We start from the raw sequence: 20392 nt of genomic DNA, 5'->3' as shown, positions 1-20392 counted from the left end.
TGGAAAGGTCACGTGGAAGCCTGGAAAATCTTGAAGTTTAATCCACCTGCAACGCGAGATGAACTTTAAGAATTTGTGAAAGTTTCCACACGTTTTGGGCTAATGGCCTTTGGCGTAAATAGCCTCCCTAACTCACCGCGACTACTATGCTGGATCTTTCAAGATTCCTTTACACGATCTTTCACACATAAGGACTTCGAAATGATACCACCTAGCACTGGGACTGTTGGTTTCTATCAAGTATGTGCGACAAAACATTCCGTGTACAACGAACGCTAAAATTAAACATGTAAACCGAGTTTTTGGAAAAGTATATCATAGGTATAAATTAAGTGCAGCGCCAACCAACTTTCGCCAAAGGTCGTCCCGGCCTCCTGACCAACCCCTCAGGTGAGCCAAGACGAGCAGTTAGCCAGGTAAACCTAGGTGGTGAGTTCGTCTAGGTGGTGGAGTGCCTTATGCTGCAAACACGTGATGCTCGCAGCGCTCAGTCTCCCTTCATGACTGACTGACGGGAAAGTAATGGACACTGTCAGCTTTATTCATCGGTTTCAAATGAGAATCACAACGTTTTAGATTTCCTCCTAATTGATAAGAAACTCCTTAATTGAATAAATGATCAAAATACGGCACCTTCTAAGAAGGTATAAAGACCGTAAAGCACAACAAGAACTCCTGGCCTACAGCGCAAACTACAAGAACTCCAGAGATCCCAAGCCAGCACACCATCAAAATTCCCTCTGGGAAGTAACCAGTAGGTCCCCAGTGCGTCTCCAGCTTCCGATCCCCTATCGTTCAGTTAAGCACCGGTTGGTACACGTTCACTCAAGACGCAGAGCAGCGACTCACACAAACGTCCTTCCATTATGCCGCATTGCGATCATCCCTCCCCTGCATGCTCACACAGTCCGCCAACTGGGGGCGCTGCGTACACAGCCACTGACATCAATTATTCGTGAGCATATGCTCACTCGCAGCAAGCTCGCTTTTGCGCTGCAATAGAGCCTGAACGTGACCCCTGATGGCGCGCTTTCAGAACCCTTGGGCAGGAAAAAAATAAGAATTTGTAACAGTTTTCCGTTCAGTTACTTCTTTAAATATCCAACTCGGAAAAGGCCTGTGGAAAATATTTGCTAGCTTATCAATTTATAGAAACTGAAAAATTACCTGACCTAAAAGAGAAATATCCTGCCAAAATTTGACCCATCTCTTCAACTTGAAAAAATCTAAAATACATGAAGGACAGTACAATTCGGCGGTCTCGTGAGCAAATAAACTTTACGGAATTAAAGAGACTGGCGGTAAAAGCTAAAACATAAAACAGCTCAAACTATTTTACATATGTTTTTAACCTATAAGGAAATATACTAAAGGCAATAATCTACTTTTACGAAAGATTCTAATATTTTATCTAATCTTTGCTGACAAGCGCTGCGTCAAGTCAACTCAACGGAATCTGGACTTAATCCATCGACTGCAGGTAGGTAAATCTTTGCAACATTGTACCATCTCGTTTTAACGTCAGCACAGGGAACTCAGTGGAGTGAAACAGGAAGAGCTTTCGGAATCATTAACGGAAATGAGTCAATGAAGTTCGTGTTTATACGTATCCCCAGATGACTTTTCCTGCATATTACTTAATTAAGGATGACAAACCAAAACTTATTTCTAACCTATGTGAGTAACGTGCTTTGAAACTTATCTCCAACCCATATTGATGTACGTATTTGACGTGTTCTGGACGACCACAGAACTTACTGAATGTGTCTCTAACCGTTACAAGTTATCTATTAAAGTTATCCAAACGTTCTGTATAAGTGACTAATACGTTATGTATTCGTCCAAATCGTTATGAATGCGCTATAAAAAAAGTATATGCCCAAATTGGACACAAATCGATAATTCAGCGTATGCCAGCGTATTTACCAAATTTTTCATACGTCGGCAGACGCTGGCTAAATCGTCAAGGTGTGACAGGGCCCTTACTTTTATCCGTGTGGCCCCCTATTGTGCACCCCATACAGAAATCAGGGTTTTTTTGTAGGCAGGCACTTTTGAATCAACTTGAAAATTACATATGTCGTTCAGCTACTGAACCCCACGAACACCAACCCTTGTTGACGAGTGATCTACATTGTATGTAGCTGACCTTAAGCGTTACTCAAATTACACGTAAATGCACATGGGCTTGCACTATTGGCTGCATGATAGCGATGTCATATTGGTTGCTCTCGAACAGCAGTGTGCTTCTATAACTGTAACCTTGATGAATGAAGAGAAGGGAACCTCGTAGTAGTAGGGACTGAACCCACACGGTGCGGCGGTAGTAAATGTATTATGCACAACCAACCCGGCCAGTGTGCATAAAACATAAAGAAACGATCCGTTCACGGTACACCACACCCTAACGTTTTCGTTACACGCGGAAGTTGGTCTGAATGCCGATGTGGCATGCCCAGTGTGAGCTGACCTTTCTCGTACGGACATTACTTTACTTTTGTTTCCGTCAGCACTAGAAACCGACTATGTACCACTCTGCTATCAACTGTGACAGTAATGCTGGAAACTTCGTCAGCAAGCCATTTTTGTCCCACAACATGGCCGGCGACCTGCTCGGGAGATTGTACGGGATAGAGGCGAAGAGACTCCGTGAACTGCCGAGCTACTACGACCAAAACTTTTACGTGAGAGTCCTAGGAGAAGACGGCAGAGGGGGAAAGGATTGTGGCAAGTTTGTTCTGAAGGTAATCAACGGGGATGAGTCGGAGCAGCAAGCAGGGTGCTACCAGGAGATCGTCCGTGTACTCTGCTCTCTGCAGGGAGAGGATGGGGTCGCGTACCCGATGCCTCTGAAGAATCTGCAAGGCGGATACCTCAGCCTCCAGAGATTCCATCGCAGTGAGTAGAAACCTATACCCAGCAAGAAATGAGACCGAGGGGTACCCCCCCCAACATGTCCAATCCCTATACACATTCCAGACTATTGTTACTTAACACCCCCCCAAGATGTCTGAAAGGAATTCCCCAGATTCCTGCGAGACAATGACCAACACAAAGCAGGGGGGGGTTCTCTCCGTCTCATACCTTGCTGCATATGCAGAAACCAGTGTTGTAATTAACCGGCGGGAAGAATAGTTGGGGAGGTATATTATATACACACACGGAGTCCAAAAGAGAGCCAGTGACAATCGAAAATAGCTTTAATCAGTTCATCGCTTTGTGAAGAATTTGTTCGTGGTTGACTGCTTCCATTCCGTTTTGACTCAATCGAGGCCAACAAGACACCAACGCGCTACAGGTTGGATGGGTGTAATGCAAGTCAGGGGGGATTAGAACACCATTTGATTGAAATACAAAAGCCGTAAATAAGGGTAGCGAAAATCACTCAACAGGGGCGAAATGGACAGACTAGTGACATGGATGTCACTTGACACCGGTGTACAAACCTTATGGGCCTAGTAAGAAAAGAAATATGTTTTCCAAGTAAATGATTCAATATTTTCACAGCCAAATTTAATTTTGGGGGCATATTATCAATTTCTGCTGGATAAACAACTGCAAGAGAAAATAATTGATGTCCATATGTGGAACTCTTACCGCGACAATTTTATACCCCACTACAAACGCACCCACCTGTGCGGGGTAGACATTTTCTAAGCCTCACTGGAAGTTTTGTTATCTTGTCAACTGTAACAAACATAATAGAATCGTCTTGTGAAATGTGTTCACAAAACGTCCACTCTGGTTTTTTCCCGGGTGAACAATGACACACACCAATTAAGACTCGAAGCTTTGCATGGTAGATTGAAGACGGGGCTTTGCAGATAAATATCTTTCTGGAAGAGGTATTTTATCTACACACTCACCGGTTTTTATCAGAACCATACCTCTTCTAGAAGAGATCTATACCCTCATGGTGTTACCTGAAGCCCTCTCTACAGTCCCACAATATGGTGGCTATGCAAATATCAATGGATGACCTCGGTGCCTGTGTGCATTTATTTCTGGCTACATTTGTTCAAACTTTGGCCTAACAATCATGTGCCGACGTCAATACCCGTAAATCCACGATACAGGCTTACCGGGACGCGCACCTCGGTCATGAATACACGTGAGGCATGTTCGTTGAGTGAGCCACAAAACATGGAGTTGTGGCGACTCTTCAACTGAAATGAGTTCAGATGACAGTTGGTAGGACAGTTTAGGGTTCCGCTAAGCAAAGCTAGCAAATTTAATTTCAACCACTGATTACCAGTATGGTATACAGGTTATTAATTGGGAATCAGGTCAGATTGGGACTAAGACCTTGCATTTTCTCTACTATCTGACTGACACAGAATCGGACGGCGCGCAAGGATTGTTCCTGATTCTTCTCCTGTCGTACGTCCCAGGAACGGTCTTGTCTGACGTCGAGCTGACCAACCAAGACCTGTACGGCGTTGGGAGAGCTGTAGCAAGCCTCAACAAGAAGCTGCTGGTAAGACCACCGGGAAAGAGTTGGACGGGCTTGCGTTGACTTTCAAAACACTGCAGTAGTTGCATCGATATTCCAAGAGCAATTTTTCCTCTTGAAAATTTACTGTTAGCTCCTCCCATGTCCACTGTAAACGAATTCAGCTAAACTACCCCCGTTTGGAGTTGCAGGAATACAAAGGTCCGGTTGATCGTCTCAAGGAGCGCGCTAACACTTGTAAGTGGTGCCTGACCAGCGTTGCTGAAGTTAAGCGGTTCATCGACGGCGTGCCGGATGCTGAGCAACGCTCTTTAGCGGGGTCTGTGCTGGACAGGTTCTTGCGAGAAGTCAAGCCAATGGAAAAGACAATGCGAAAAGGTAAAGCAAAAAATCGTTTTCTTTTCTGAGCGCTTGGATTAGCCCAGCTTAAAATACTTTGCATTAATAGATTGCGTCATGTGACGCATCCTTGACTATTCCGAGCTTACGTTCTCAAGCACTTTTTACTCAACATAACTTTTGACTTCAAAGTAAACGGTTTTATTGCACGTTATCTGGCAGGTTTAATCCACACAGACATGAATCGAGGAAATATTCTGGCCCAGCCCAGTTTGGGACCGATCAACGAAAAGCTCGGCACGAATGACGTCAAGCCAACCATCCACCAATCGGTGAGCCACATTGTCAGTGGTATCATCGACTTCAATGACATGGCACTTGAGTGTCTGGTGTACGACGTGGCGGGAAGCCTGATGGACATAATGCTCGGCTGTAAAGACAAGCAGCCGCTGGTGGCCGGCGGTCATTTCCTCGCTGGTTACACCTCCGTGGTGCAGCTAACCCGTATGGAGTGGCAGTCCCTGTATGTGTCTACGGCAGCCCGTCTGGTCCAGATATTGGTCTTGTCGCTGGATGATTTCCGCCAATCAAACCAGTCAAACGAATACATCATGCGCTTTGAGCGAGCTGGAGGCTGGGAAATGCTGAAGGAATTTTGGGAAACGCCACAGCAAAAGGTGGAAGCATTATGGGAAGAATTATCCATCAACCGACACTGACACAATTTCACCGGATTTTTGTTTTGGGGATGGTTGTCCGAGTAGATAAATGTTAAGGAAAACTTTTAGGTCATCACATTCACCGGGTGTAATTATTTTAACAAAAAAAGCGCAATTGCCACAGAGCGTCGATTACAAATAGGTTTTCTTCAAACATGTACATAATCGTATTTTCAAGACTCAAAAACATACTAATATTTATCAGTTTTATTTGTACTAAGACTTTCTTTGAATAGAATCTTTTTTAATATTTATGTTTCAAAATTCCAACCGTCGGTTTATTAAATATTCAATTTATGAATGTTGCTCCTGTATTTATCGTTACTAAAACGTTTGTCAAATAAACCAAGCCACATTTAAATCAGTGTGGACTAGCTCAATTTTAATCTCTCTCTCGTTTATGCACAACCCCCCCCCGAAATACGCCAAACACACACCACTCTTTCCTCAGTCAATCAGAGAGGCTAGTCAAAACAAACAAAGGTATTTGATTGGTCAGTTGCTGTCGGCTGATTATATCACCGAAGGTAGACTACCATGGATTGGTTAAACTCTGGAGCACACAATGCAGACATCTTGCATGAATTAGTGTGAAGGCAAAAGATACACACTATTGTGTACACTTTGTTGTGTGACATTTCATTCGCTGAGGACCTCCTTTTCAGAATCTGACAATTTTGAACTGTTCAATTTATTGAAACAAGGGGAAATGTTGGAAGATTTCAGACACAAATTGGTAAGATTTTGCTCTACTCCAGAATTTTACATATTATGCACTTTAAATAGTAAGAAACACATCACTTCATTCTTAAGTCATTAGTACGAGTACAAATTAAGAGTGTGATCACACTAGTACTAAAACATAAACTTTCTGTTACACTATGGTCCACAATGTATTAACTACTATACAACCTTGTACCCATGCCCGTAAAGTTGATATGACATAGTACGCACTGTAGGATTACTCCAAAATGCTGCAAATCAATAGCATTCGCTATGAAGTAAATGTTTGGTCATGAGTGTGACACTTCAATCATCCATCAGTCTAGGCAGTGTTGTAATCGAGTCAATCACAAGTGCATCACAAGTCATTCAGTCTTAAGCCAATTCACAAGCTATGCAAATGCTCTGTGACAAAAACATTCTTTTGTCATTGTTCACCCCGTTACTTATGACTAACCTTGTGAAAGGGACTTGTGACTGGCCTTGTGAAGGGACTTGTGATGGACTTGAATACAACACTGGGTCAAGGCACTTTTAAACAGAACGCTATTTATTCAAACCCCCTGATTTACAAATAAGCTTAGAGAAAAGAAATTTGCACAACACTGCGAAAGACAATGTTCCTGACTATGTATAATATGTTATAAAACTAAATAAGCATGCAACAGGTGGTGTGAAAAACCATATCAAGAAGGTTAATGATGCCCTTGTGGAGGTCAAAGGTTAAAGTTCATCAGTACCCTTGCCAAGTTTCTTGAGCGCTTCCTGCATGGAATTCAAAACTATGAGGAAATTAAAAAAAAGGAAAAGATAGTCACATGGGTGATAAACCATTGCATCTAGCTTGAGAAGGATCAATTTGTAATTTCTCACTATTTTGACATCTAATAACAATGTGGTATACAGGACGTTGTATCTTGAGTTATGGACCCTACCTCCATTTGCATCTGAGTAATAGTATTTGTACTTGGGATTTCCTCGTTGGTTGATGAGGTCAGTCTGGACCTCCCCTGCCTGATTCAGGAAGAGAATCCTGGGAATATATCCACCGTCTGGGATGTATTTGCTATCATTGGGCTCGTCATCATCCTGGAGAAGATTTAGATACAAACAAAAACAAACAATCTAGCAAACCAGTCCTCTAAACCCCAGTTAATCTGTACCACTACTTTTTTCCAGCTTCCTGAGTCACTGGGACATTGAGACAACGCATTTGGACTGTGTACCCTCCTCTATGTGGAGCACATGTGAACCCCTGTCATCAATGGACACTTAGCTGGTGCCCGTGTCTAGTCATATATCCTTATAGCACATGCGCACCAGTTGAGTAAAAATTTCAAAGCTGGTCGACTCCATAAAAACAAAATACATCACTGCTATCTCAAACATAAATAAAAGAACAGTGTATGGGAACCAGTAAAATACAAGCCCTCCAACCTCAGCCTTATTGCGAGCTGGGGCTGCATCGGAATAATATGGCTGCGACTGAAAGTGGCATGTGTGCCTATGGCAGCCACTAAGCCAGTGGCTTGCAGCCATAGTGCCATACCCTTCAGATATGCGTACTACTGCAAGCCATAATCGACTGATATGGACACGGCTCAGATCAGGTTGTAGAGCGCTCTCTCTAGTCCAAGTTTTTACAACCAATCTGTAATGGACTCCAAACTGAGCCTAGAGATCTTGGTTTCATGACAGTAAAGTCTCACCATCACGTTGACCATTACAAATTTTTTGCTGAGATCCCTAATGGCCTCTGAGTCTGCAAACTTGGGTTTCAGAGCTGGAAGAGAAAAAAAAATCAATCAGAGACTAATTTACGTTTTTGCCACTGCCCACGAACAAACCAAAAAAAAATTGAATTCATCTTGGACTCAAGCCAAAGAGACATCTTTCTGGTAAGGGGAGGCTGTGGTGGGACATTATCTCACACTGTTTTCCAAAGTAAGTCAAATAATACCCTACCCCAACCCAAGAAAATATTCCAGTAACAAGCGCAACTGTTCCTTTTATTACAAAAGCAAGCCTTTTCTTCTTCAAAAGAATGTAGCCAAAGTTTTTCAGTATTCTACGCCGCCATCTTAACTGTTTACTCAAGCGGCATGAAACACTGCTATCAGCTATGACTTGCATACCTTTGCATGCACCACACCATGACTTGTGTATAATCAACATCAGTGGTTTCCCTCTAAAATTAAAAGGACAAGTGAATCTGATGTAAGATTGATTGAAAGGGAGATGAAGTGGAAAGGCATGTATCTCGATTTCTAACTGCTTCCCTTTTAAAATCTGTGCATTATATTTGGCATTAGAGAGATAATAACCATGCTAAACAAGATGCCAGATGCAGATTCCAGATCAAACGATTGTGAGCTGAGCACTATTAAAGAAAGGTGTAACTTTTCAACTAACATAAGCAGATACTTACGAGCTCGTAGATTGGGCCAAACCATCTGGCAATGACCACCACTCTATCTCATCACCAAACCCTGAAAAGGTTTGACATTAAGTTAACTGTGGAAACAGGGTTTTCAGTAAACAAATCAGGTAAACAGGTACGAAATGTGAATGGTGACATGTCAACAAACACAGGCCGAGACAAATCTACTTTTGACAACCTCTGGAGAGGTTAATTAACAAAGTAGGCTAAAATAATTTTTGTTAAGGCAAAGGGTCAGATAATTTAATTGAATCAGCATGGCAGCTTATCAACTAATATTTAGAAACAATGTAAAATAGGGCCGGGCCTAGGACTAGTCATGGAGGTATTCTACCTCCATGGACTAGTACAGGCTACAGTGCTGGTAAAATTTGTCCGGAATATGGACACACAGATAAACAATTTTGACCACGGTTTGGACTCATTCTTAACAAATGTTTCAGTTGTAATGATAACATTTCACTAAAGGAAGCTTACCATTTCCAACAGCACTCTCAGTGCCAGCGTAGACAACAGAGGGAACTAGCGTAACAAGGCTAAGAAATGCTGTAATCCACGTCCACATGATGGCCGCCATGTTGCCGACTCTGGCATGACCAACAGAGGGCGCCTGCATTGCCGGTTTTGTCGTCTTTCGACTAGTGTTCTCAACCAATTAGAGGAACCAATTAGTCAACAATAGGAACAAACTTAATGACCGTGTCAATGACGAGTTTGCAGACCTTAACAGAATATCCTCTTAATGACAGAGATATTAATACAATGCTTCACTTGTATGGACCTTCACAGAATGGACCTACCGCCACTCTAGATCTCCCGACTTTTGGGTGAGACATTTTGTAACATAAGTGAAGAAAAGGTTATGGACAATGTCCATGGCTTAAGGAATAACGTTCCATCTTAGGGCCATCATTTGTTTTAAACATTTTTCCGTTCCAGTCGAGCATGCCCAGACTAAATACAGGATATCCACCTCTAAAAATATTCGGTGAAAAAATAAACTTGTTGCTGGAGAAAATCATACTCGTAAAGCCTAAATTAGGAATGTAGGATTGTCACATACCGTGTGTTTTAAAGTAGGCCTAAAGACCAGGACCTCCGGAAAAAATTTCTTCCTGAACAAGTTGGATCTTGAAGGTGACTCACTGGACCGATTTTTCCCATATGGGGGAATATACTGACTCTGACATTTAATCAACGGGACAATGACAAATCCCTAAAGATGATTAGATAGAACTTCAAGGGTTTCCTCAAAATTTGCGCTTTGGCCTTCCTTATAGCAGCCGTGGCTTATAACAGAAAGCTAGTATTCCTATCGAGTCCTAGTTCACTCCATAGTGTCATCATAAGTCTTCGGTGAATGAGAGAAAAGGGCCATAGGCCCTACACCAGTTTACATCGCACCCATGATGGAAAGGATGCACATAGGGTTTGCCAAAATTCCTCATGACTCATACATTGAGTCACCTCCAAATAGGACGTCTTTTTCTCAACTCCATTAAGTTTCCAGATAGCCACACTGTCAACGATAATCACTGTGTTGGAACTGAGCAGTGGATCACGTGAGCATGGTGTTGTGCCATAGGCTTACGTACTTAAAATTTCACGAGGTTATCGGCAAGTGCGTACATTAACCATCTGTCATTGCGATCTTGCAGAGGAGTTGGAACATGGCCAGTTAATCTTTGACGTCTCTCCTTGTCGCATTGGGCCATTTAATCGTTGCCATAATGCGCGCCAGCAGCTGCGAAAATCCTTAAGTATAGCTCTCCGTGTTCAACGGCTCATAGAATGGACATGATGGATATATACGTGAGTCCGGATGACGAGGATTCTGACACCATCTCCACCAAAGTTGCTGAAAAGTGCAATCCACACAAGGTGGTAAGTACCAAGAACCGGTCTGAGACTTCGGTTGGTCCTGTACCTTTTGAAATGATTAGAACCTTATTTCGAACGCCAGTTCAGTAGAATCTTGACTGTGCCTGACTGCGTGCAAGGTGGGATTAGGCGTGGTCAAACTACAGTGGAACTCGGGTGTGGCGTTTGAAATAGACGGCTTGACTGCTGGACATGTCCCGCCAGCATGTTAATCAAAACTTCCGCTGAAGACAAGGCCACTTTCAATAGTCCACTCACTGGTGTCCTCTACCGCGTGCTCCCCTAAAAACCCAAATGCGAAGTTTTTTCTGCAGTTGTCATAACTCGCTTTGTTTGTTTAGTTTTTGTGGTTGTGTTATGTTAAATACTCCTTCACGAATAGAACGATTGTGCCCGCTATGTCACGTGACCGAGTTGGTATCAAACATCAGCAAACACAGCGTCCTCCCATACCAAAGTGTGTCAATGGTGTCAGTTACCAGACATAAACCCAGCAAGGTATACTCAGACGACTGCAGTGTGCTGAGCACTACACCGAAAAACGTCATTATTTTGGTAAACAACACGTATAACGACATACTTAAAGGAAGGACGCTATGTTCGTTGATCTTTGACACCCACTTATAAGTCACGTGACGTAGCTGATGGCGCCATAGGTCGATTCGAGCACGTGAACGAAAACTGCCCTGCCTTGGCCATAGTCTCTCTGTGTATAGTCGTTCGAATGCAACCGCCCCATGTGTGTGATTTTAACACTACTTTGCATAAAATGTCAGGTCACATTGTTACCATTGTGGGGGGCCCATACGCCTTGATTCTGCCGTACGCTTTTGTGTCTCTTTTGGTATTATAATATTCGACACACAAGCGACAGTTTCTCGAGAAATCGGCAATATCGACAATTCATTTTCCTTCACAGATGTCAGCTTTTCTTGCTTATAAATCCAAAAGTCAAATAAAGGGCAGCAAGGCAACGCAAATTGCATTGCTGTTATAAGCAAAGCAAGTCCTGTAACTGATGACGTGTGGTAAGGTCAATGAAGGACATGTCCCCGCTCCAACCCCTCGAGTGATTCGGCTAATGTCAAGGGTCTTTTTCCAAATCTCGATGTGTGATCAAACTGAATGTGTGCAACCATCCCCATCTGAGACAAAATCTCTGGCATGACAGGACGCTGTGTCTTCGTTTCACTACGGTTAACTTGAGCGTTAGCACCGCACCGTTGACTCTCAGCAATTGACTTTGGACTTGGGAGAGCGGATATGACAATTAAGATCAGCCTGGTCAGAAGGCTATTAATAGCAGGGCATTCGAGCAAGCTGTGCTGCTTGTTAACTGACGCCAAAATCGCAGGGTACCAGTTCATTAGACTGCATGTGTCCGAATTTTGGCTGCCGCTTGAAATTACATACACGTCTGTGTTAGCTGGCTGTAGCCACAGCCATAGATTTGTGCGTAATTTCAAGCCGCAGCCAAGTAATTCGGACACAGTCTAATTATTACGGTGCTAAAAGTTCAGTTTAGTTCACAGACCGAGAAATGTCTGCCGATTACCATTCAGGGGGCCTACTGAAATGCGTAATGCCTACGGTTCGCATCACAATTCCATTTCCTTATATCATTGTTTTGCTAAATGAACTTCTGTATATAAACCAAAATTAGGAACTAGTTAGAAGATATGAATACACGAGATACGTGTATTCATGTATTTTTAGTTAAATAACTTTAAATGTCACTAAATGTGATCTTCAGCATTCCATCAGCTCAGGGAGAAAGTGTTAAAAATGCTCAAGGATTATTTTGTTTTGTGGCGCGGATTGATTTAACTTTAAAGGTGAACAAGTGGAGAGTTCCAAGAATTTAATTGCTCATATCCTTGGCGTCAAGTTTACAAGAGGCTCGGCCAGCGCAGGGAAAACCACCCAAAATGTCACGGACTTTGCTAAACGGGAAATTGCAATGAAACCTGACAGATATGGAAGATTCAAAATGCTACATGAACTTCGCTAAAATGACCAAAGTGAGTATTGTTTTTAATTCTTGGTTTCACTTGTCCCTTTCCCCCTAAATTAACTATGCGCTGCTTGGCTGTAAATCACCGCTTTTGTCTTCTTGTGATCATAAAACCATTGTTGCATTCATGCATTCGTCTTAATTCACTCTTGTTTCACTCAAAAAAATTCTTTCTCATATCCATCTTTCTTGGCAAATCTTTATTTTGAAATCATCTACCCCTCATTTCCGCACTGCCTCATTTATGATTTTTTTCTTGTTCCCGCCTGCTGACCTCTTCCTTGTCATCTTCGGCTCTGTGCCTCTCGTCCGTATGTTGTCTCATCTTGCGTCTTTCCACCCCTGCTTCTTTGCCGACTCTTCCCTCCCTGTGCGGCACTATAGGTGTGGCTGAAATGTAAGGCCAAGGCCGAAAGAGCCCTCAACATTGTGAAATTCCCTCCGAGAGATGAGCAGCAATCATCCGACCACCACCCCAATCCAGACAACAGCATAGAGCTGCAGCAGGCAGTAGGTAACAAGACCTCGACCCCGGCCCACTTTGGGGTGTGACCCGGGGCTTTAAAAGCTTATTATCATTGTTATCATTAGTAAGTTTTTAAATAATTATCTTACAAATGCATATTGGAAGATATCTGAGAATTCTAAGCTTAATTGCCTGCTTTAATTGCAGTAATAGGAAAACACTTTACACTTTTATGTGCGGAGTAATTATTGGAGTTGGAAGAATAAAATAAGCATTTGACTTGATTGTTAGATTTTTTTTCTGTTGCTGTTGCGGACGGAAGTTTCTCCCAAGTTTTGCACCGTGGTGACTATGCAAACTTGCTCCCAGATGTTCATAATGACTTGAAATCCACACTATTACTACGCCTCAGCTCTTCTTTGTATTGCATAGGGATTCGTGAACACTTTAAATGTAGCAGATAACATGCTTTCTTCTACATGAGAATGCCGTTGCCTGTTTGGTTGGTTAACACTTCAAAGGCTTACAGCTTGTGTAAATTATTCGTGCAGCAGGCAACACTTCCAACACGTGACTCATTTCCTTGGTCACATCCCCAGGTGCCTGCTATAAACTGATGCACGAAATCATCTCTCCCGATTTCGATTTTTCAAGGGCAGTGGCCGAGCTTGGTCATTTTTCAGCGTGCCAGAAAACTTCCCTCATACTCAGTGTCATTTTGTATTTACTTTTTTAAATTAAAATTTGGAACTCCATACCGGTTCTTTGAGGTCTCTATTAAATTTGTATTTCTGTTTATAATTAGGAATAATAGTGGCGTAGTGACACGTTACAAGTTTCCTGCATTTTTTTGTATTCTGTAGCCCCTGATGGCTGACCAGGACACGCAACAGGACATGCATACTATCAAGCATGACAATACCTTAAGGGCGCCAATGATGAATGAGCGTCAGTTTGAGCACACAAGGGTGCATGTTGAGACGGCCGAGCAACTCGACATGAAGGACAGGGACCCGACAGATATGAATAAACACGTCAGGGTAAGCTGTCGGTTCCCCTGGAACCAGACTGCTGAGTAGAAAACTGATTCAATACCCAGCAAGAAATGAGACCGAGGGGTACCCCTCCCAACATGTCCAATCCCTATACACATTCGAGACTATTGTTACCTAACACATCCCCCCAAGATGTCTGAAAGGAATTCCTCAGATTCCTGCGAGACAATGACCAACACAAAGCAGGGGGGTTCTCTCCGTCTCGTACCTTGCTGCATATGCTGATTCAACTGCGCCAACGAGCTAGTTGGGTGTTTCAGTAAGGAATTCGAAAAAAACAAACACCTTACGTCACGCCAGCTGGCGCGTGGAATGAGCCCATGGAGCTATTACTTAGTATATCCAGTTCGGTATTCCAATAGTGCATGCTCACAACGAAACGCGTCCGAGGTCATTCGGAGGCGCGTGCGAGATCTGCCTAATCGACGTGACCCATCGCAGACAAGCGCACGTGCTATATTTCCGAATGACCTTGCATTTTTAAAACACCGACCTGGCTTATAATTGATGTTTTCCAGTGACCAATGGCGCTCTTGCAATATTGTCATCCCTGACTTCTTCTTTTTCTCTCTCTCTCTCTCACCGACTGGCAGGTTTGGTTCGAGGAGGTTCTAGCCGAACCTGAAGGCATGCATAGCTTTGACAGGGTCTGGCGGTTCAGTTTTGTCACATTCACTACTGTCAAGTCCTGGTCTTACCGCTTCTGTACGTTGCTCTGCGGTGTCCCCTTCGCCATCTGCTGGGGTATGGCCACAAGACGGTTATGTCGAAATTTTCAGATTGTCACCAGGCTTTCCGAGTTAGGTGCTATATACAGAGACCCAAAAAGGACTGAGATATTTTACTGATATAGATATTACGAAGATATTGTGTTTAATTTAGAGACGTAGATCTAACTACATGTGATAGAGTTCTTAGTCATTTCTTCTTTCAGTTTTTTGAAATAAACACGAAACACTCATGCGTTGTTAATTTAATTAAGACATCTATCTATCAATCAAGCAACATTTATTTCCACAATAAATTAATAAATATACATGTAGTTAATATTACACACGTCGAGAGATTGGGGAGAAGAATCAATAAATTCATCGGCAATTACAGAGGCATCTTCCGAAGCCGAGGCTTATGGAGATGCCTTGACAAAAACTGAAACAGAACATTTAACATCTCCTTCTTACAAGACAATTTCAGTTATTGGCTGCACGTCTAGTGTCCGCATTTTGTCAGGTTATACCCTCTTCAACTTTTAGAGCCATGCCATAACCTCAATTTCTACACGTATCTGCTCAAAATGAAAATCAACTCTGAAAATATAGCTTTATCCGAAAGTAATTGGCAGTTAAACACACCCACATCATTGTACGTGTAGGAAGTGGACTCAGTCACTGGTAGCGGCTTTCATATGAGTTCATGTTTACTGAGCCAGCCGTAGCCCGAACTTTCGAACACAGTCTAATCCTGTGCGGGCGGCTTTCATCCTTCCCAGGTGTCTACTTTGCTTGTCTCACCTTCCTGCACATCTGGTACGTAGTTCCTTGCATCAAGTCCTGCCTGATCGTTCTTCACTGGGCCAGCAAGTTGTGGACATTGTGTATCCGCACTTTTTGTGATCCATGCTACGAGTCTATGGCAAAGATCTTCAGCAACATTCACCTTACCAGCTATCGACAATGACCAAAACTGGCGGCAACTGAGAGAATAAGCTACAACATGTGCTTTCTACGCCACTACATTTAGGAATTTGATTTTTCGCTCTCTGAATAAAGAAATTTTTGAACTCCTGAGAGCGTGTTATTGGAAGTAGCAAACAATGGCACAATAGAAATCACAAAGTTTGGCATACATATGGCCTGTTTGTTCCACACGGAGCTGGATCTCAATCAGTGATTCCAACGCTGAGTTTGCTCCATCCATTAGGCGGGTTTCGGTATCAGCGAACCAATGTCAGATCACTGATCGCGATCCGGATCTACATGAAACAAACAGGCTCATAGAGATCCGTAGAGTCAGTCAAGAATGGAAATCGATGATTGAAGAACGGAAGATTGGAATAGTGAATTGCTCCTGCTACTAAACGTTCACAATGCAACAATCGCATGTGTTTGCTCGCCCCCACCGCCCCCTCTTATGAGGCGCTTGGAGCGATTTTTTACGCAACACGCAAGGCAAACCCGACTTGCATGGCGCGTGCGCACTGAAAGTAGGCCTACATTGAGTTGATTAAGACAAGTATGGTTCACGTGCGGGTACTCTCGATAATGCTTTTTACACACACAATTGTGCGTGTGACGTATTCACTTGAGCACTCTAATAGACAACCGAAGTGAATACGTCACACAAGACCAGGGGCTAATGAAGGAAAGCGCACGCAGCCCATGGAGTCGAGGTGGGCAAATGTCATGTTCCTAAAAACCATGTTTTCAAGCCCCATCATTTCTGTAAATGCTTATTATGAAATTGCTAAAGCAAACACTAGCTATGCTTGATTTGAGGCTTCAACCTTTTATACATTGTAAATTTGCTTAAAAAGAAGTCGCAAGTAGAAATTTTACTGTTGCTAAACCGTTACATAGTAACTTTTATGTTAATCCAGACCAGTCAAAGTAACTTATAGCTTCACTATGCGCTAAAAACAAGCCTTGAACAATTATCTTGAGATTGCATATTTAAAGACAAATGGTTGGATTGATACTATTCCGCTATACCTACTGCCCTATTTATTCTGCACGCAATTTATGAAGTAAATATATTCATGTGATATTAATTTAAACAAAAAATATACAGACTATTTATCTCCAACAAATGGCATTCCCCCAAAAAAATACTGTTAACGCTATTTATAATGTTTTCCCTTCACAGAATGTCCTCTGTACTAGGGTTCTAAAACGACTGCAGTAACGAAAACACGGCTATTATTTCAACAGAAGCAGTCTCGTCAAAGATACGAAAAGGAGCCGTTACCGGACAAAGCGCAACGCCACCTTTTCTTAAAGTGCTGACTGTTGATCTATGATGCTGCTCTTTCGAAATAATTGCTTGCTCTAAACCCTGAACCAAAAACACCCTTTTCTGCGTCAAAACTTTCCAGCATTCTTTCTATCATTGGTTTTTCGTGGAGATATCTGTGGATTATGAAATCATCTTCAGAAGATACACTGGTTTCGTTTATCAGCGGAACGGGACAGTCAAGGAACGTCACTGCTGACACCAGTTTCTGCAGTTTAACAGTTTCCCCCTTTGGGATCACCCAAACAGCTTTAGATGAACTCCCCGACAAAAACGATTTCGAAGTGTTGCCCACGTCCATGGAATATACAGGCCTACCCCTTTTCTTGTTCAAAAGTCCAGATCAAACTTTTTTCAGACTGCCGTTTCCCAAACCATCAAGCAGTTCGAGTCATTCTTGGAGAAAAGGAATCGTGATGCGGCGCCCCCTCTCGGCACCCTGGGACACCCATCTGTTACGATGCTAAGACCTCCTCCCCGAGCCTCTCATATTTTCCTCACCGTCTCAACTGTGACGTTCTGGTTGCAGCTGAGATCGAGGTGGCGGAGTCTTTGGGCGCTCAAGCCCAGGCACTCGATTGCATGGTCGTCCACCCGGAAGCATTGCTTCAGAACAAATTTCTCCAGTTGGAGGCAGCCAGCGGCGACTTTCACCACCCCGGTTCCTCGAATCTCGTGACAGCGTGTCAGGATGACGACACGAAGGCGAGGACAGCCACTGGCCACGCTTCCCAACCCCGCGTCCGTTACGTACCAGCAGTCCGTTAGGTCTAACCACTCTAATTTATTCATCCCTTGGCCAATGTGTTCTAGACCTGTATCCTGCAGGAAGCACTGCCTTGCTATGAGCGTGGTCAACACGGGACAGTTGCGAGCAATGCTCTGCATGCTACCGTTGGTCGAATGGCTGTGGCTAACATCCAGGTACTCCAATTGCGTGCAGCCTTGTGTCAGCCTGTCCAGATCCATGTCCAGAAGAGGATTCAGCTTGACTAGGTCCCGGGACCAACCCACGGACAGGTGTCTGAGGGAACTGCAGAAGAACGCCAGCGAGACCAGCCGGTGCGGATCTTCCCTGAATCCCAGACAGTCATTGAGATTGATCGTCACCAGAGTCCTACCAATCATCTTAAAGAGATGGACCACGCCTGCGCATGTGATGAAGGGGCAGAAGCTGACATCCAATTCCTGTAGCTGCGTCAGATAGCTACCGATCACCTTCAGCCCACCGTTAGTTATCTGCTTACACCCAGATAAGCTAAGTCGCTTCAATTTTCCACAATGGGCCGCAATCCGGAACAGCGTATAATTTGTGATATCCTCGCATCCGGACAGGTCCAAACCGATCAACGCTTCACCTGAGACATCAAGTACACGTTGTAAGACAGCAAAGGAAAATAAACACCTTGAAGGTACTGTGAGAGTTGTAAGCTGGTAGAGTGTAGGATCTTCGGTGATGGCGTGTAGCCGCTTGCAAGTCAACTTGAGGCACATGAAAGTCTTGTCCAGGGGGTAGATGAACGAGACGATGCGAAGAAGCAGCTCGTCTGGAAGATTGCAAAGGTTTGATCGTTGTCTTGGCGTTGGTTGAACGACACAGCGATTTGAAGTAGAATTCGTAACTGCAGAAGCAAAGGTATAAAAAGAGATGACGAGATGACCAGTGAGAGAGCTACTTTAATTTGAGACTTGTTTTTACACTGGTGCTCTCCAATGCCTCATCCCGTTAATCCTCTTTATATTTGCTTGCTGCACATGGGAACCAGTGATCGGATGCTTCCATAATGAAGTCACTTTAATATCGATATCCTCACCTGCATCTGCGTCTGCCACGGGGCCAGAAGGTTGAGGTAAGCTTCTAGCGCTGATTATGCCTGCCGTTTGCTCCCCCGTTGGCTTGGCACTGCTGCCCCGCTCGGCAGTGGGAGCCTCGTCTGCTTTACGTCCGCCAGGCCGTTTATCTCGGACTCGCCTCTTGTGCAACCACCTCCTAACGAACTGCAGTGTATGTTGTGATTTATTGACCAGGTACTTGTAGACGGGTTATTATTCGACTGTCTGATAGTCACTATATCCCATAAACGTGATAAAAGGGCTTCATCCTCAAACATGTGAGGTTGCCAAAGGTAAGCAGCTTTTGGATGAATTCCATATACTTCATCTTACATCCAATATAAAAGCTGTTCGCCCAACATTGCTTCATCGTTTGAAACAAAGAGTCCTAAGATGAAAAGCCGTACATATGGAGTATAATTAAAGAGTTGAAGTGGTCTGCGGAAACAACACCAATCGAATGACTCTTACTGATGCAAGCCATATTTCGTAAGACGTATCATCTTTATGTTTCCTTTCACTGTCTGGTCTAGAAGCTAAGGGTGCCCTCATCTGTAGTCATAAACACCAAGCACCGGCCTTTACTGTTCAAAACATAGTTGCAAGGCGGAATGTTCAGGTGGCGTTGTGGTGAAAGTCCTTTCCCTTTAACTTTAAACTCTGTTATAAGATGTAATCATCTTTTCCACTTACCATTGTTTCCCCGAGACAGCAGTTTATCTTTTTATTTCGCTTTAGAGGAAGCTCCAATGAGTGTTGATATCAACCAAAGATTGTATAGCGCCGCGCACAATCTTTGATATCAACCGGACCAAACTGATGAAAACTGCTTCTTCGCGCGCACTATTTGTTGTTCCACGCCTCGCGCGTATAGACGCAACGTGCGAGTAGAAGTTTTACTAACATTTTGAGACGCAATATAACTATCAAGTCAAGGTTTGATTCTGAACAACTCTTTCAGTGGAGGGGTCCCAAAAAAAATGGGGGAGGGGAATTTGGGAAATTCTATAAGTAACCTTTCATGGCATTTCTGAGGGATGAGGCCAAAGTTTGGGATGTCTATGACACGCTTTTGGAAGGAAAAGAAACAATCCTTACCCGAAAGCGCCTTCCTCTCACCTCTTGGTCTCGACGGTTCGTCCCCAATCGAATAGATCTCAGACTCATACTTAAGTTTAATTTTAAGTTATAAAAAAAGGGGGAGGGAAATCCCCCCACCAAAAAAAGAAAGAAAAAGAAACTCACGAACATAGAAAATTTGATACCTGGCTACTGATTTTAAAAACAATCTAAAAACTCAGGGAAGGGTGTATTTATACAGAAAAGACAAGTTCTGCTTTTAAACAGGATCGTAGCATATAAATTAAAAATACTGTGATAACGATGATGGCAGCTATTTTTAGGAGCTATACATTGCTGCTTAAATAAGTGTAATTTACAACACAATTTTTTCAGTGCTT

At 43.3% G+C, this 20392-nt stretch overlaps 4 protein-coding genes across 6 annotated transcripts; 2 read left to right on the top strand and 2 right to left on the bottom strand.

The window, feature by feature from the left end:
* The first annotated feature begins 138 nt into the window (after window positions 1–138).
* Window positions 139–5549, top strand: LOC110977699 (hydroxylysine kinase-like). Its single transcript, XM_022232037.2, has 4 exons — window positions 139–2898; window positions 4338–4477; window positions 4645–4831; window positions 5015–5549. Exons 1-4 carry the CDS (start codon window positions 2526–2528, stop codon window positions 5509–5511), a joined length of 1197 nt encoding a protein of 398 aa, XP_022087729.2. The 5' UTR covers window positions 139–2525; the 3' UTR covers window positions 5512–5549.
* A 151-nt stretch (window positions 5550–5700) lies between these two features.
* Window positions 5701–9287, bottom strand: LOC110977703 (thioredoxin domain-containing protein 12-like). Its single transcript, XM_022232049.2, has 6 exons — window positions 9152–9287; window positions 8663–8723; window positions 8370–8422; window positions 7944–8017; window positions 7170–7323; window positions 5701–7016 (listed from the first exon to the last, which is right to left on the bottom strand). Exons 1-6 carry the CDS (start codon window positions 9249–9251, stop codon window positions 6958–6960), a joined length of 501 nt encoding a protein of 166 aa, XP_022087741.2. The 5' UTR covers window positions 9252–9287; the 3' UTR covers window positions 5701–6957.
* An 813-nt stretch (window positions 9288–10100) lies between these two features.
* LOC110977702 (caveolin-1-like) lies at window positions 10101–15767 on the top strand. Of its 3 annotated transcripts, none has more exons than XM_087144201.1 (6): window positions 10103–10558; window positions 12391–12576; window positions 12954–13079; window positions 13899–14075; window positions 14684–14834; window positions 15580–15767. In XM_087144201.1, exons 2-6 carry the CDS (start codon window positions 12532–12534, stop codon window positions 15765–15767), a joined length of 687 nt encoding a protein of 228 aa, XP_087000327.1. In that variant the 5' UTR covers window positions 10103–10558; window positions 12391–12531. The 3 variants fall into 3 exon arrangements, with proteins under 3 accessions (XP_022087738.1, XP_087000327.1, XP_087000328.1); XM_087144202.1 differs by lacking the exon at window positions 10103–10558 and adding an exon at window positions 11853–12146; XM_022232046.2 differs by lacking the exon at window positions 12391–12576 and having other exon boundaries at window positions 10101–10558.
* Window positions 15056–19766, bottom strand: LOC110977695 (uncharacterized). Its single transcript, XM_022232033.2, has 3 exons — window positions 19626–19766; window positions 18914–19097; window positions 15056–18721 (listed from the first exon to the last, which is right to left on the bottom strand). The coding sequence occupies exons 1-3, from the start codon at window positions 19626–19628 to the stop codon at window positions 17586–17588; spliced, it is 1323 nt and encodes a 440-aa protein (XP_022087725.2). The 5' UTR covers window positions 19629–19766; the 3' UTR covers window positions 15056–17585.
* Between the last annotated feature and the right edge of the window lie 626 nt (window positions 19767–20392).

The sequence above is a fragment of the Acanthaster planci genome, linkage group LG12 (genome assembly GCF_054643075.1).
Source record: "Acanthaster planci isolate LZ-2023a linkage group LG12, COTS_SCS, whole genome shotgun sequence".
NCBI classification, from domain to species: Eukaryota; Metazoa; Echinodermata; class Asteroidea; order Valvatida; family Acanthasteridae; genus Acanthaster; species Acanthaster planci.
The sequence above is the reverse complement of the archived record's forward strand: the minus strand, read 5'-3'. Positions and strand labels throughout refer to the sequence as shown.

Bases quoted from the DNA above. Each gene is read 5' to 3' on its own strand.
- LOC110977699 (XM_022232037.2), top strand. From the start codon at position 2,526: ATGTACCACTCTGCTATCAACTGTGACAGTAATGCTGGAAACTTCGTC. The intron at 2,899-4,337 runs GTGAGTAGAAAC...TGACTGACACAG, and splicing joins CCTCCAGAGATTCCATCGCA to AATCGGACGGCGCGCAAGGA. The intron at 4,832-5,014 runs GTAAAGCAAAAA...GTTATCTGGCAG, and splicing joins GGAAAAGACAATGCGAAAAG to GTTTAATCCACACAGACATG.
- LOC110977703 (XM_022232049.2), bottom strand. From the start codon at position 9,251: ATGGCGGCCATCATGTGGACGTGGATTACAGCATTTCTTAGCCTTGTT. The intron at 8,018-8,369 runs GTATGCAAGTCA...TTTCTCTTCCAG, and splicing joins ATGGTGTGGTGCATGCAAAG to CTCTGAAACCCAAGTTTGCA. The intron at 7,324-7,943 runs GTGAGACTTTAC...AATCTTCTCCAG, and splicing joins TTGTAATGGTCAACGTGATG to GATGATGACGAGCCCAATGA.
- LOC110977702 (XM_022232046.2), top strand. From the start codon at position 10,466: ATGGACATGATGGATATATACGTGAGTCCGGATGACGAGGATTCTGAC. The intron at 10,559-12,953 runs GTAAGTACCAAG...GCGGCACTATAG, and splicing joins AGTGCAATCCACACAAGGTG to GTGTGGCTGAAATGTAAGGC. The intron at 13,080-13,898 runs GTAGGTAACAAG...TGTATTCTGTAG, and splicing joins GCATAGAGCTGCAGCAGGCA to CCCCTGATGGCTGACCAGGA.
- LOC110977695 (XM_022232033.2), bottom strand. The intron at 18,722-18,913 runs GTGAGGATATCG...TTGCTTCTGCAG, and splicing joins CGTGGCAGACGCAGATGCAG to TTACGAATTCTACTTCAAAT.